General features: G+C 45.3%; 1 protein-coding gene across 1 annotated transcript in view; it reads left to right on the top strand.

Moving 5' to 3' along the window:
- The window catches only part of LOXL1 (lysyl oxidase like 1), a 112892-nt gene that overhangs the window by 77734 nt on the left and 19402 nt on the right, over positions 1-15756 (top strand). Inside the window, exons 2-3 of the mRNA XM_069624597.1 lie at positions 3059-3167; positions 9476-9613. Coding sequence (XP_069480698.1) covers positions 3059-3167; positions 9476-9613 — 247 coding nt within the window. The remainder of the gene's footprint in view (positions 1-3058; positions 3168-9475; positions 9614-15756) is intronic.

The following is a 15756-nucleotide window of genomic DNA, read 5'->3' as shown; positions in this document are numbered from 1 at the left end:
TTTTTATAAATTCAGGAACGAAACCAAACTCTGGCTCATCTCCAAAGACTCACCAGAATAGGCACCCTCTTCTAGATTCCCTCACTGCAGTCCTATGACTTGTATCTACACTTCATACCTATGGAACTACTGTTTGACTATGTAGCTTCTTAGTAATTCTTAACTATATAGTATTGTATATTATTGTAGATTCCTTTTGAGTAAATTTGATATTTTTGTAATTCTCACTTTTCTAGATTCTCAGTAACTCTGAATTATTATTATTGTATATTATTGTATATTCCCTTTTGTGCAAATCCGATATTTTGGATCTCTCACTAATGTAATGCCATCTCTGTAACCAAGAAACTGCATGTCCTTGTAAACTGTGCCCAGTTACCCCCGGGTTGGGAGCACATTATAAATAAATAAACAAACAAACAAAGATGATGTTAACTCCAAAAATCACATATGTTGTAAGTGTGGTTCCCCTCCCAGTGAAGGAGTCTACATGGAGGAATGTAGATAGCATTCTCCAGTCCTTTCCATGGATTAAAAAGTCTCCAAGAGTGAAACTGTGGAAACTGCAATTACAATCTGACAGAGGAGGTCTAAACATTCCGAAATTCAAACAATATCACCATGCGTTCGCGTTGCGACACGTTATGCCATTCATAGCTGGAGAAGATGATGAATGGGATATCGCGGAGGATAATGGGGCAGGTCCATTGGACACTTGGGCAATCCTTTCTACCATCACTACAGACTGTGAAGCTCGTTCTGCTTTAACAGATTTTCTGAGATCCACCTGGGGGGCTTATGAAGTTATATCGAAATTGAACCCCGGTAGGACCGATAATTCATCAATTTGGATGAACCCAGTAATTAGGATAGATAGTAAAGTCTTTTGGATTAGCTGGTTCACTGCCGGTATCAGGAAAATTGAAGACCTATTCGAAGGAGCAAGATGGAAAACATTTAGAGAGTTAAAAATTGAATATAACTTGGTTGACTGCACGTATGGGGAATACAGGGAATTGAGAAGAGCAGTGAATTTGCCAACATTAGACAAATCAGAATTATTGATCACCGTTAAGAAAATAGGCAGCAATGATCATATGGCTTCTAAGATGTACAATCTGTTAAGTGGGTTCTCAGAAGGAAATAAAAAAGTCTTGGAAGCTTGGTCAGCATGCCTAGATGAGGAAATGACGGAAGAAAGATTGACGGCACTCTGTGGAAACATCAGGCGCGTCAAGTCAAAATCCTGAACAGAGTGTTTTGGACGCCAGCCCAAATGTTTAAGCAAGGTTTAATCACGTCAGGCGTTTGTTGGGGATGTGGTCATGCTCGTGGAACAATGGAACACATGTTCTGGGAGTGCCATGAGGTGAGAGACATTAGGAGTGGAATCACTGGCGTGATGAACAGCGTGCTAAAGGATAATCTGGTACATTGATCCTGGGGGAAACTACCTCACTGGAGGATTTGAACCATCATCAGAAAACCTGGGTCTTAAAAGGGGCCTTAGTGGCGAATGAACTGATTTTGCGTAATTGGAAGTCAACATGCTTTCTGACATGGAATAATTGGATGGAAGAAATGTTCAATACTTGCAATATTGAAAGGGTGATTTTATCAATGCAAAAGAAGGAGTCACTTTTTCGAAGAACTTGGAGGGCCTTCTTGAGCTTGGACCTGGTCTGACCGTGTATCCTATTGAGAGGTTTGCAGCTGAGATAAGTACTTCTCTCTGTTATTCCTTAACTCTGAATTAGTTGTGTAAGCATACATATACTGTGATTACTGATATTTGTATAATGTGATTCCCTTCAATATATATTATTTTCCCTGGTTGCCTTGAGATGTTCCCCCTCCTCCCTTTTTTGTATTTGTTTTTTTCTTCTCCCTCTCTATTCTTACCTTCCCTCTTTATTAAATATGTGCATTACATCGTAGAGGCTTGCTGGGGGTGGGTGTTATCTATTCATGTTGTTTTAAACTTGGGGGGGAGGTTAGGTATATTTTGTGCAAGTTGTTGTTTTCTTATTGTACATGTTTTATTTAAAATTTAGAATAAATCGGTTAAAAAAAAACCCCACATGTCCCGTTCCTTCGCTTGCACTGATTTAGATTCTCGTGTGCAACGCAGTAAGCAAAGATATTGAGCATTCTATTGTATTTGTAACTGTGCAGACCACACTGTAACCTGAGCCCTTGTCATTGTGGTGTCATTTCAGAGCTTTGTAAATAAATGTTCAGGACTAAAGCCTGAAATCATGTTCCAGTAATGTTCAACGAATGGCGTTTCTGAGTGGGGGAGCATAAATATGTAGATTCTCTGCAATTCTGGTGCATATCTGCCTTGTCATATCCTTTTTGCAATTGGGTTGGTGGGGCTTCTGGAGGAAGGCTGCTTAGCAGGGCAGCAGTGTTGCAAGGGTGGTTGTGTTGTTAAGTCCCCATGCCCATCTTTCATACAGGATCAAGGGCTGGATCCATGTTGGATTTTCAGGATATCCCTCATTAATATGCATGAGACAAATTTGCATACAATGATTCTAAATGTATGCACATTTTTCCTCATGAATATTAATGAGGGATATTCTGAAAACCCATCAGGATCCCGGCCCTCGAGGTCTGGAGTTGGACCCCTCCCTGGTCTAAGAGGAGGGTTCAGTATCCACGCCCATACAATCCATGGCTTCTTTAATAACGGATCATCTGTCAGGCCGCGTGGGGGAGAGTAGGCCATCGGGCCATTTTCCTTCTTATACAAAGTGTCACTTATTCAGATGAAAGATTAACTATTAACCTTCACTCCATTGCCTACATGGGTCTCCACCTAGGGGTGGACTAGCCTATAGCGAACTACAGAGAGTTCCCGTTAGGCCTCTGCACTCTGGGCCTCTTTTGTGTGGTAACAAAGTTTTTTCCAAATATTATTATGGGGAAAGGGTTGTGCTTGCTGAAAGGGGGCTACTTTGAAAAGTATTTCCAGGCCCTCTTTTGGTTCCCAGTCCACCCAAGGTCTCCACATATCACTGCTGAGTTACTTGATGTCTTTTTGTCTCCTCAGGACTCCCGGACCTGGTACCAGATCCTAACTATGTCCAAGCCTCAACCTATGTGCAGCGGGCCCACCTCTACTCCCTCCGCTGCGCCGCTGAAGAGAAGTGTCTCGCCAGGTAATGCGCACCCCTTCTCCCAGGGAATCACTTCCTCTGGGAGAGCACCTGCGCACTGTTTTTCTTGTGGAGGCAATCTCATGGTGGACCTCTGGTTCACCGTAGAGCCATGTGCGTTCTCTTCTATGGTCAGGGTTAATAAAAGTGGAAGCCAATCCCCAAAGCTTAGGGGGCACTGCCAGTGGCAGAGAAAGAAGAAGCTGAACCTCTAGCAGCATTTGTCCTGGCAACCTTGAGTTGCGGCGGCTGGCAGCCATAGATCTGGCTACAGACCAGGATCTTGATCAGCCACGCGAGGCGTCAACAGTGGTCTGATCTGATGTGACTCCAAGGTGCGGACGGTTCTAAGAGCACGGCTGTAGCTGACGTTTCGCCCTCTCCACAATGAAAGTAGTGCCGCGGAAGCATCCGCCCAGCAAAGTTGGTGAATTTCCTGTGACTAAGTAGCAACGGATCAGTACATGTACCCAAGTCATTAAGGTGCGCAGGCTTTTAGTAAAATTACACTGATGCTGCCAGACTTCTTTACAGTGCAGATCATCTACTTTAATCGTGGTAGGCCACGTGTGCCCTTCCAAAACTATGGTAGGTCACCTCCAGCCATAGGAAGAGAAAAGCAATTAGGTGTTCAAGTCATGTGTTCAGGGGTGGACTGACCTATAGGGAACTCTGGAGATTTCCCTGGTAGGCCTCTGCACCTTGGGCTTCATTTGTGTTTTATTTCCAAATGTTCTCATAGGAAAATGGTTGGCTTTGCTGAAAATGTGCGATATGGGGCCACTTTGAAAAGTATTTCCAGGGCCTCTTTTGGTTCCCAGTCCTCCCCTGCATGTGTTGGCAGAGGAGCTCCAGGCACAGCTTCTTTTCTTTAGGTTCCCAAAGCGAAGTGGCAACATGGCATGTCTGGAAGTGAGAAGATAGGCACCACCCAGATCTGCATAAATGCTTGATACTTCTGTCATATAAACGGATATCACTTTGCTTGCACACCTCGTTGTCTCGGGAGGATAGTTTAGGGGCAACTTGCTCGTCTTGGAAGCAAGATGATGTGGAACAACACAGGTTCGATCCCGGGGTCTGCGCTTAGAAACCTCTGGGTATTAAACACGTTACAAATAACCAAATATATATATATCGAAAGTGGAATTTGCCACAAACTGACCATCGCAATTGACATCAGACTCTGTTGTATTCTGCAACCAGCTCATTACCTAGCTTGTCTCTAGGGTTGTCAAATGTGCATGTCCTATCTTCCTATCATGCCATGGCACAAGGCAGGCCCAGATCTGGCTAGGGGGGCTGGTGCTGGACAATTGAGTTGAGTACTAGAATTTACTTCCCATTTGTAGAGGCTTGAATAACCAACAGAACAAAGGAAAGGCAAAATAAGAGCTTGGTCCCATTCATTGAATTGGCTACTCACTGTAGACAGCTCTTTGGGTGAAGTGGTTGTCTATTCAGCTGCATAGGGTATAGAACACATGGGGGAAGCACCCTTTATGAAAGCATTTTCAATAAGTAATGTGACAACATATATACGTTTTCAGTTTTTATTAAAAACCACTGTATAAAAAAGGCATATGGGGCTCCAATTCTAGGGCGGATCACTGTATGTGTTCCCTCATCCTTGAAAGGGGCTCCCCCACCCTACACCAGGCTCCATACTCCAAGAAGGCTTGCTGCAAGATGGATTTACTATGGCTATGGTACCCCTACTGACCAGGCTGTCCCAGACCTTTGGGGTGCCTGAAGGCCCTAGCTGTAACTATCTGTCTCCCTCAGGGAATTCCTGGGTAATCCAAACTGGGTTAGTCTGATGGTACTGTCATACTGCTCCTCTGGTGACAGTCTCTCTTTCCCTACCCTCACTCTCTTTTGACACTCCTCTGACTCTCACTCCACTGCTCTACCCTCCTTTCCTCTCCTAGTCTTATAGCTCTCTTCTGTATCCATCCTGGTCTTTGTCCAGCTTTCATTCCTCCTCTCACTCTGCCTCCCTAACTTCACTCTGCCTCCCTAACCTCCTTCCACCTCCTAGTCTTACAGCTCTCCTCACTATTCAGTTCTGTATCCATCCTGGTCTTACTCCAGCTTTCATTCCTCCTCTCACTCTGCCTTGCTTACTTCACTCTGCCTCCCTAACCTCCTTCCACCTCCTAGTCTTACAGCTCTCCTCACGTCTCATCCCTGCCTCCCTCCGGTCTTATTCCAGCTTTCATTCTTCTCACTCTGCCTCCCTAACCTCATGCTGCCTCCCTGACCTTCTTCTGCCTCCTAGTCTTACAGCTCCCCTCACTTCTCATCTCTGCCTCCCTCCTGGTCTGACTCGAGCTTTCATTCCTCCTCTCACTCTGCCATCCTAACTTCACTCTGCCTCCCTAGCCTCCTTCCACCTTCTAGTCTTACAGCTCTCCTCACTTCTCATCTCTGCCTCCCTCCTGGTCTTATTCCAGCTTTCATTACTCATCTCACTCTGCCTCCCTAACCTCACGCTGCCTCCCTAACCTCCTTCTGCCTCCTAGTCTTACAGCTCTCCTCACTTCTTATCTCTGCCTCCTTCCTGGTCTTACAACAGCTTTCATTCCTCCTTTCACTCTGCCTCCCTAACCTCACTCAGCATCCCTAACCTCTTTCCTCTAACGGTTTATTGAGAAGCCACCCTCAACACAGGGAGTTCCTTCCCTCCCCACTTAAGTGGTTATGCAACAAACTGTTTAACAGATTATTTTTTTTAGCCCTATCTCAGACACATACCATGCCCCTTGGATTCCTCTGCCCTGAGCTAACAATGAGCCAAGAACCAGGCCGGTGTACGGGAAATATCTTGGTATTTATTTAAATTAAAAGTAATAGAAATTAGCACGAAAAGGTCAAAGCACCACTTTATCCATTGCACAACACAATTAACTTCAGGGGCAACATGCTCACCTTGGAAGCAAGATGACACGGAGCACCACAGGTTCGATCCCCGGGTCCGTGCTTAGGAACCTCTGGGTATTAAGCGCGTTATAAATAACCTATCATATCCTAAACAAATCACAAAAGTGAGTTAAAAAGAACACCACCACATTTCATCCCTGTCTGTAAATTTCACTTCACAAAATAATTAAACTGATCAATAAAGAAGGCACTCATGTAATGTTGTGCGATTTTGATTTCCCTGCAGGCTTAAAAGGCTAGCAGTAGGATTTCAAAATTGGTTCAAATACATTTGGCAATTATGATTTCGTCCACACTTTTGGTTTAAAATAAACACATGGTGATTTAGCAGTTTGTTTTTCAGACCCCCTTTCCTTTGGTCTGTGTTGCGAAATCAGACAGAAAAATTGGAATGATTTGGGGAATTTTGGATTTCGGCCCCCCTTACTGAAAGGCCTGTGTTGGAGAAGCTGGATAAAAAGGTTGGATTGATTTAAGAACAAAAACACCCTCTTCCTTAAAGAAGTCAAAATCAGCTGGACAACAAGGATTACCCAATTAAATTATAGGCTATAGTTTTCAGCACAAACTGGGAAGTGAGCTTTGTTAATTTCAAATTTTAACAAAATTCACCCTGTCGTGTTCTGCAAAATGGGGAATGAATTAAATTAATATTTGTGGTTAAATAGGCTAAGGATCTACACAGTTGAGGCCCCCTGCCCACTATATAGGGAAGGAATTCAAGGCTAGCAGACTCCCCCACCTTTTGGTTTCCCAGGGCTCAGTTCTACCTACATAGCAAGCTTCTGTTAAAGGTTGAGGAAAGCCAGCTGCGTCTCAGGACACTGTGGAAAGATAGGGTAGGAGTCTGGTCACTCCTCTCTCAAAGATGGCCTCCCGCTCTCCTCCACCATAGGACCCAGTCAGCTTTGAGACCTTTCTAGAAATAGACAGCTCCACCCAGATCCTTTCTAAGCAATCTCCTCTGGTGTCTCCTTACAGCTGTCAGATGGTAAGTTCCAGCAGCTTTCCTGGTGGTCGGCCTCTTGTCTGTCTGTTCATGCCTTTCTCCTTTTTCTGTGTCCTAGTGCAGTCTCTCTTATACAGCAGCGATGACACCACCAATTTTACAATCTTGGGGAAGTACCCTGCAATAATCCCTGCCACTAGGATAGGGCAGTTACCCTTCTCTCTCCTCCCAAACCCAGCCTCCAAGTCAGGATTGGTTTAGGGGTCTGGAGCAACATATGGCCATTCCCATTTGTAATTGCCCCTTTGTTCTCCTTTCAACTTGTTGGCAAAAACGAGTTATGTATCACAACTTTAAAATTCTAATAGCAACTGCCATACTAAATTTATTTTCTCTACAGACTGACTCTCCTGGTTTTTGATGGTCCACCGCTTCCTGTCTAGAAAGTTCTGTAAGCACCAATCGGGTACTCGAGTCTGTGGCTTCCCTGGACCAATCTCTTCGATCTATTTCCAACTTCTCCAATCTCCCCCACCTTTGGCCTGGCATTTTCCCCGAAAGCCATCATAAAGGCCTTTAGCCCCACCCCCTTTTCTGCATCCATTTCTGCCCAGCCTGCCATGTGGTCTCTGGCAATGTTTGTTCTCTTTCTCCCTCTTATACTCAGTAAGCCATTGTCCAAAACGGGTTTGCAAAGTGTTCTCTGCTTTGCACCCGTTGCTCGACTGCGCCCCTATGGTCAGTATTGGGGTTGTATGGTAGGTTTTGGGTTTCCCATTCAGCTCCGGGAATAGGGAAGAACTGCTCATCTTCAATAATGCAATTACTTCTTTCCTCCTTTCCAGGCTGTATCTTGTCCCTCGGGCACAGGTGTATTGTGGTACTTGTAGTCCTTGTTTTTCTTTGGATGGTGCTTCCACCCGTAACCAAATGAACGATTTGTAATAGAGGCCTTGTCAGCAACCTCTGTGCTGACATGGCCTCTATTACAAATCGTTCATTCAGCATAGGCCAGCGTGGCATTAACTTATCCACTTAGGACTGCTGAGTTTCTGGCGTGGTAAGGACATCAGTGTCACAAAGTGGCAGAACCCTAAGCAGGAAAACATAGCAGCCTGCAGTGGGTGAGAGATAAGATCTGACAGAGTGAAAGCAGGCTTTTTACAGGCTAATCACAGAATCAGCAACTGGGGCCTCAGAAGGTGTTGCATTAGCGCGACCCTGGTGAGCACTGTCTGCATAGCAGTGCTACAGGACGGGAAAAGGCCTTTTATAGCCAGAGTCTCAAACCCCTGAAGCTGTCCTAGGGATGGGGAGTAGAAAGGGACAAACTGCAATGGGAAGACCACCTGTGCATGCACACGAGTGGCTTGCAGTAATGTGTGTATGCACAGTGGTCATATTGACAGGCTACAAGAACAGAGGTGCCTGGCACCTAACAGGCTTGCATCTGAGAAGCTGTGGATTGGTAAACTGTTCATTGTGATGGGTGGTAATGCCAATACCCTCATGTATTCATCCCCATTGATTGATTGAAGCTGTCTTACTTACTAAATGTTGCAGTAACTGATACATTCCATGGAATCAATAGAAAAATAATGGGTGTTTTATCATGTGATTGATTTTACCCCAGAAAGGAGACTAACTCGAAAATACAGGAGAGGCCATATAGCATTGTGGGAAAACAATATTTGCCTAGCAACAAAAGGTCGCTGTGGTTACAGCGGGAAGGGCCTGTTTTTTGTATAATGTTGTTAACAATGGAGCGTGAATTAGGGTTACCTATTGCTTACTGACCCCTACAAATGTACTTACCTGTTACTCTAATGCTTTAACAGATGGATGCTAAGGGCCTAATTCACAGAAGCGTTTTATAATGGCAAACCCCCATTGGAAAAAAGCACTGTGAATAAGGGCCTAAACCTGCGGTACACACCGTTTACTGATTATTGCAACGTTTACTGAGTCAAAGGCCCTCATTACGACCTTGGCGGAGAACCATGGTGCTATTAGCACCATGGTCCATGGCGCTAAGCTGCCAACTCCGCCATGGTGGTTGGCGGACTTACCGCCCCATTTCGACCTTGGCGGGGCGGTAAGTCCCCAATCCCCATTTACCCTTCCCCATTCCCATTTTTGCCCCATAGGGCATAATGGGAGTGGGGAAGGCGTTAATTACGCCACCGTAAATTACGGTGGCGTAATTAACGAGGTCCCTTAGCGCCATGGATTTTAACACCTGCTAAAAGCAGGTGTTAAATCCGCCATGGCGCTAAGGGAACTCGTACTCAGGCGGTAAGGGTCGGCGAAGTTTACGCCGGCGTAAACCCCTTACCGCCTGGGTCGTAATGAGGGCCAAAAGGGTCGGAACCGGTTTTTTAGTAGTAAACAATAATTGTCTTCTCTTTAACCCTTGCAGTACTGCCTACACAGCCGAATCTTCAGACTATGATATCCGGGTGCTACTGAGGTTCCCACAGCGCGTGAAGAATCAGGGCACAGCCGACTTCTTGCCCAACCGGGCCCGCAACACCTGGGAGTGGCACAGCTGCCACCAGTGAGTCTGGGTTGGTGGGGAGGTATGGGGTATTCGAAACCACTGTGAAAAGTAATGCTGCCAGTCGACACAAATCTCCTCTGGGTTGTACAACTGTACTTTCAAGACTTTAAAGGCATGCTACAACAATACGTTGTGACAAGGTCATCAGCTTGTAGTCATTGTTCGTTGCAGACCTTTCGCTTATTATGTATGCTGTGAAGAAAATGTGGAGTCCCAATCCCACATTTGTGAGTGGGTGTGTGTATTTAACGTCATGGAGCTAAACCAGACAGTTTAAAAGGGCAGGGAGGCTTACCTACTTTTTAGATCTTACAAGAAGAAGCCACTGTTGATAATAGTTTTTATACAGCGCTAGCTCACCCCGGGTATCAAAGCGCTGTAATAACACTTGATATCCTGACCCACCGCACAGTACTCAATTTATTGACCTCAGAAGGATGAAAGGCTGAGTTGGCCCCACTGGGATTCAAGCCTATGTAAGCAGGCTGTCCACAGATGCCAGAAACGAGTGCTTAACTTGCTGTGCTATCGGACCAGCACTGGTTGGATACTTATCTGAAACTGTGTGTGAGGAGTGCAGGAGGTAGCTTTCAGGTACACATCTGCCTATCCAGATGTTTTGTTAGAATAATTGTAGGTGCTGTCATGGTGACCATTCCCCACTTACTGCTGCATCTGCTACCTTCTACCTAAAGAGCTTTTCATAGCAGTGAGATAGACCTGTGGCAAAGGATTTGCCAGAAGACTAGTGAGGCTCTGTAGTTGGGGAAGGTCAGGACATCAGATAGATGTCCTGACCTTGCAAACTTTAATTTTGAAAAATGTTTTCTTTCATGGACATGCAGATGTGGCTTGGCTTGAGTTTTTGGTGGCTAGTAGCTTTAAACTAGAGTCAAACTGGAGCCAGCCACTTGACACGAGCCATGACAAGCTCGCCCCCTCTAATGCCAGTGCATGAGCCAGGATCGTTTGCACCCATGAAGGTTTCCTGCCCAGATCAGCTGAGAAAAGTTGCATTCCACACGATGAGTGGGGACACCTGCAAAACAGTGTGAAATATCGCTGAGATGCCTGACACCCATGAACGGATACAGGTCTTACATGAATCTGGGGGTTCTTAGCAGCAGTGCTCTCTCTGTACTGCCGGGGCTGCAGGGCAGTCTGTTACTCCCTTGGTTCAGACATTTATCGAAACGATGCCTGGGAAAGCAGGCCCTATGTTTAAGCAGAAATGATAAGTGGAGAGAGCGACCAGCTTGAAAATAGTGCCAAGAAGGTCCATAAATGGAAGAGGTTGAGCTATACAAGACACAGGTACATTCCTTGCATAACACGCACGCGCAGGTGCCACTCTTTGGTGTCTTTACCCATTCCCTCCAATCTTCACAAGTGGGCTGAGCCGCTTCTTTGAAAAGGTAATTCTAGGCAATCCGCCGTGGCACCAAAAGCCTGCGCCATTGGGGGGGGGGGGTTGCTGCTAAAAGCATAATCTCTAGTCCCATTGCAAGCTAATGCAGTGCAAAATGGCACAGATGGCATCAATCCTTACACCAGCCCCTGGAGAGGCTTCTTGCCCTAGTCCTACTTTCAGAAATTCAAGGAGACAGAGGGCAGCAGGACTCCATCAAACACAATTATTTTCATTGCCTTTTTAGGCAAGTTTCCATATTCAGGCTCCGTATAAGTCATAGCCAATGTGACGGCTTGGAATGCAGCATCCACTGCTGGTAAAGTCCCGCAAAAGAAAGGAACGCCGACCTGCTTTCGCCAAACGATGCTCCAGCATCTTCTACCTCTACCCTGCATAGCCGCCTGAAGCTGCCTCTTCCATGATCTGTGTGGCTGCCATGGAAATAGAAATGGGACTCCCTCGTTACAGAAGGAGCTCTGTCTTCCATTTCGCTGGCTGCCATCTTTGTTAGCGTTCTTCTTTGAAAGGGGAACGCTGTCTGAGCTCAGAACACATTGATTTGGAGAAACTCATGCTGGTTTCTCATTTTGGAGGAGGCAGCCGCTTGAGAGCAGAGCTCCTGCTTCTTCCTGGAAGTATTCTTGATAGAGCTAGATGAGGCTCAGACAAGAGGATGTAAGACTATGAATAAGATGGAGCTTCCTTCCAGTGAAAAAGAGACGGATGAGGTGGAAGTTTAGGCAGAGAAAGACAGGAACACTCCCTTGCCTGAGGAAAAAAAAAGATCTAAAAGGATCAGAGAAAGTGGTGAACGTCCTGTTCACCCTGCGCACCCAGGAGTGGCCAATCTAAGGAGCAATACCTTATGGGAATAATGGACCAGGGAGCCATGTCTACGGAGGCAATGAAGTTAACAATTAAAGAGCTTAAACATGATTATGAATACATTAAAAAAATGTATGGATGCCCTGAAAATTGGGTCTCAAAAGTTGAGAACAGAGCAAATTTCCTGGAGAAAGGAGTAGAAGATTTATCCTGAAAGAAACATAAGAGGTGAAAAAGGGTAGACTCCAAGTGTTTCTTCAAACAGTCCTTCCAAGAAAACATGAATTACCCCAGGAAATAAAATCTAACACCCTTATATGTGAGCACGCACATCAAGCACCAGCTCCCAAGCCTAGACCTGGACAACCTCCCAGGTACTTTGTTGTTAGATTTCTGTGCTACCCTGTGAAAGAAATGATCATAAAAAGGGCTGGCGAATTGTAAGCTGTCACGTGGGGTGAGAACAAAAAAGTAGGTTTTCCATTGGCTATGCCAAAGAGACTGTTCATCTGAGGAAGATGTCCAAGGAGATTAAAGCCTGTGCTAGGGGGAAACAAAGCATATTATATGGTATGCTTTGTAGTAGTAACCTATGCTTCACTAATGATAGGAAGGCTCTAGATTTCCTTAGAGATTGATAAGGTAGGGTTGACGGTTGTTTAAATTGAGGGTCTCTTGGACCGAAGGATGTTTCATTTGTTTCATATACTAACCATTTCTTTGGCGTTTCCTGTACACTTTTCAGGTGTACTGGCACACATCTCAAAGTGTTTAGGTCATATGGCTTAAACCTCTGGCCTGTTGGGCGTGGGGTGCTGGCTTGGGCGCTATAAGTACTGCCTCTGAAATAATTGCCTTTTTCTTGTTTTCCTTATTGTTCAAATGTGTATCATTATTGTCCATAATGCCCATAATGGTGATGGGTAGTGGTTACCATATGTATTAACTATTTAATTGACGTGCCAAATGAAAGTACTGGTTTGGCAGGTCAACGCTGCACCTCCAGGAGGTAGCATAACACCTGCACGGACAAAAGCACGCTGATGATGTGTACACTCAAGTTCGTCGGGCCTTCTTGTTCGGAGACCACCTACATAATTTGGGAGTCATGCAACTAGGAGGAACTCTGAGGTGCAAGGGGCACCTCCTTCCGACTCAAGCTCGGATTCATGGTCACAGACAGCCAGGAAAGGAAAAGAGTGGATGGTGTCCTCCGACCAGGACTTCACAACAACAGTGGTGGCTTCAGAACGGCTTGGACTGGACCAACCACAAATGCACGTTAGCACGGCTGAGATGGGCTTTCTGTGGTACGAAGCCCCCTTTGGTTCCCAATACCAATTGAATTGAGCTCAGTTGTCAGCGGAATAAATGATACGTGAAGTAGGTTCACAGTTTCGGGGGGGTGGGGGTCACCTGATGGAAAATTAAATATACAACTGGATTCCAAACTCATTTATTTCCCACTACAGAGCAAATCTGTTCCTTTCAAAAAGCATGAGCAGACCCTACTATAACAACTCTGTCTCTCAGGATAGTAGAACCCGTTTACCCACCTGCCGCAATTCCACACTCCTTCCTACACATGTTCTTGCTGGCAACATCTCAGGGCTAGACCGGTGTCACCCGGATCTTCCCCGACTCCCGAGGCTGGCATACTCTCAGAAAAATGGGGGAGGTACAGTGAATTTAGGATATGACCTGAGATGTGGAGGCCTAATTACATCTATCATTGAGGTGGAGGGATGACCCTGGGACTGTCGCCCTCAGTGTCCTGACCTGCCTATCCCCGTGTTGCAGCATTTCCAATACATCTTGCAGCCTAATTGAGGTGACAGGGAGATGAGGGTGTGGGGGTCTCTTTGGGGCTTTTGGTTTGAGTGCAGATAGTGTGTGCATGGATGGTTGTGTGCGCCTTTCCTTTTGTGTCTAAACCCTCAGGGATGGTGTCTTTTTGTTTGTATTCTACCACCTTGAGATATATGTGTACAATGATCGGTGTGCCACTGAGAGAAGCGGTGAGCCAGTAAATGGTCATCCTGATCGCCATATGCAGTTATCCGCCTTCTTGGACAGCATTTTATAATAGTAACATTATCAGGTTGTTCTGCTTCTAAGGGCTGTTGTAATTGCTGCTGGAATGCGATTTAATGGTATTAAATATATCAACCTAGGAAAAAGAGCGGAGATGACCCTGCCGTGACCATGAGAAATACATGCTGGTCCACGGAGCCACAGATTAAAGAAGTGGCAAGGCAGAGTAGAGCAATACCTGCGCTTTCACAAGGTCAGCATTATACATGCTGGTCCACTGAGCCACAGATTAAAGAAGTGGCAAGGCAGAGTAGAGCAATGCCTGCGCTTTGACAAGGTCAGCATTATACATGCTGGTCCACTGAGCCACAGATTAAAGAAGTGGCAAGGCAGAGTAGAGCAATACCTGCGCTTTGACAAGGTCAGCATTATACATGCTGGTCCACTGAGCCACAGATTAAAGAAGTGGCAAGGCAGAGTAGAGCAATACCTGCGCTTTGACAAGGTCAGCATTATACATGCTGGTCCACTGAGCCACAGATTAAAGAAGTGGCATGGCAGAGTAGAGCAATACCTGCGCTTTGACAAGGTCAGCATTATACATGCTGGTCCACTGAGCCACAGATTAAAGAAGTGGCATGGCAGAGTAGAGCAATACCTGCGCTTTGACAAGGTCAGCATTATACATGCTGGTCCACTGAGCCACAGATTAAAGAAGTGGCATGGCAGAGTAGAGCAATACCTGCGCTTTCACAAGGTCAGCATTATACATGCTGGTCCACTGAGCCACAGATTAAAGAAGTGGCAAGGCAGAGTAGAGCAATGCCTGCGCTTTGACAAGGTCAGCATTATACATGCTGGTCCACTGAGCCACAGATTAAAGAAGTGGCAAGGCAGAGTAGAGCAATGCCTGCGCTTTGACAAGGTCAGCATTATACATGCTGGTCCACTGAGCCACAGATTAAAGAAGTGGCAAGGCAGAGTAGAGCAATGCCTGCGCTTTGACAAGGTCAGCATTATACATGCTAGTCCACTGAGCCACAGATTAAAGAAGTGGCAAGGCAGAGTAGAGCAATACCTGCGCTTTGACAAGGTCAGCATTATACATGCTGGTCCACTGAGCCACAGATTAAAGAAGTGGCAAGGCAGAGTAGAGCAATGCCTGCGCTTTGACAAGGTCAGCATTATACATGCTGGTCCACTGAGCCACAGATTAAAGAAGTGGCAAGGCAGAGTAGAGCAATGCCTGCGCTTTGACAAGGTCAGCATAATTAGTTTGGAGACTCCCCCCGGAGGTGTAGACAGTGACTGCTGCTAGAAACAGCCTTTTCGGAAAGTAATAGGGGCAAAGAAGGCTCCATTGCCTACCCCTCCCCGTCACCAAATTAGTATTATAATTTTATATTGTGATTCTGGTTGTTCATACTCAACCTTACACAAGTTAAAACAAAAGGAAAATATGAAAATACATTGTCTATATATATATACACACTTGTATTATAAAAAATGCAATTTTAAAACAAAGGAAAAATAAAAAAAAAAAATCATAGTTCCAGCAGCTACATAACATAGTCAACATTATCACCAATGATTGTGCTAGCAGACACGTGTTTCGAACAACTTGTGCTTTATCAAGGCCGTAAAGACTTGAAAGGAGTTCCTTCGAGCTGAAGAACAATGTTTGTTATGGCTCCTTGTTGGCTAGATTCTAAAGGTTAGGCCTGCTAATTTTATAAAAGAAGAAAAGTTATCAATCTGTTAAACCGTTGATATTGTTAGGCAGAACTTTCCCAAATGAATTGCGTGGGTCTAAAAATAGCATTGTTACTATAAATGATTGAAAACGATATTATTTCTATTTAAGGAGATG

This window comes from Ambystoma mexicanum, chromosome 11, assembly GCF_040938575.1.
Source record: "Ambystoma mexicanum isolate Mex_15411 chromosome 11, UKY_AmexF1_1, whole genome shotgun sequence".
In the NCBI taxonomy this organism is placed as follows: domain Eukaryota; kingdom Metazoa; phylum Chordata; class Amphibia; order Caudata; family Ambystomatidae; genus Ambystoma; species Ambystoma mexicanum.
This window is presented reverse-complemented; position numbering and strand designations above follow the sequence as displayed.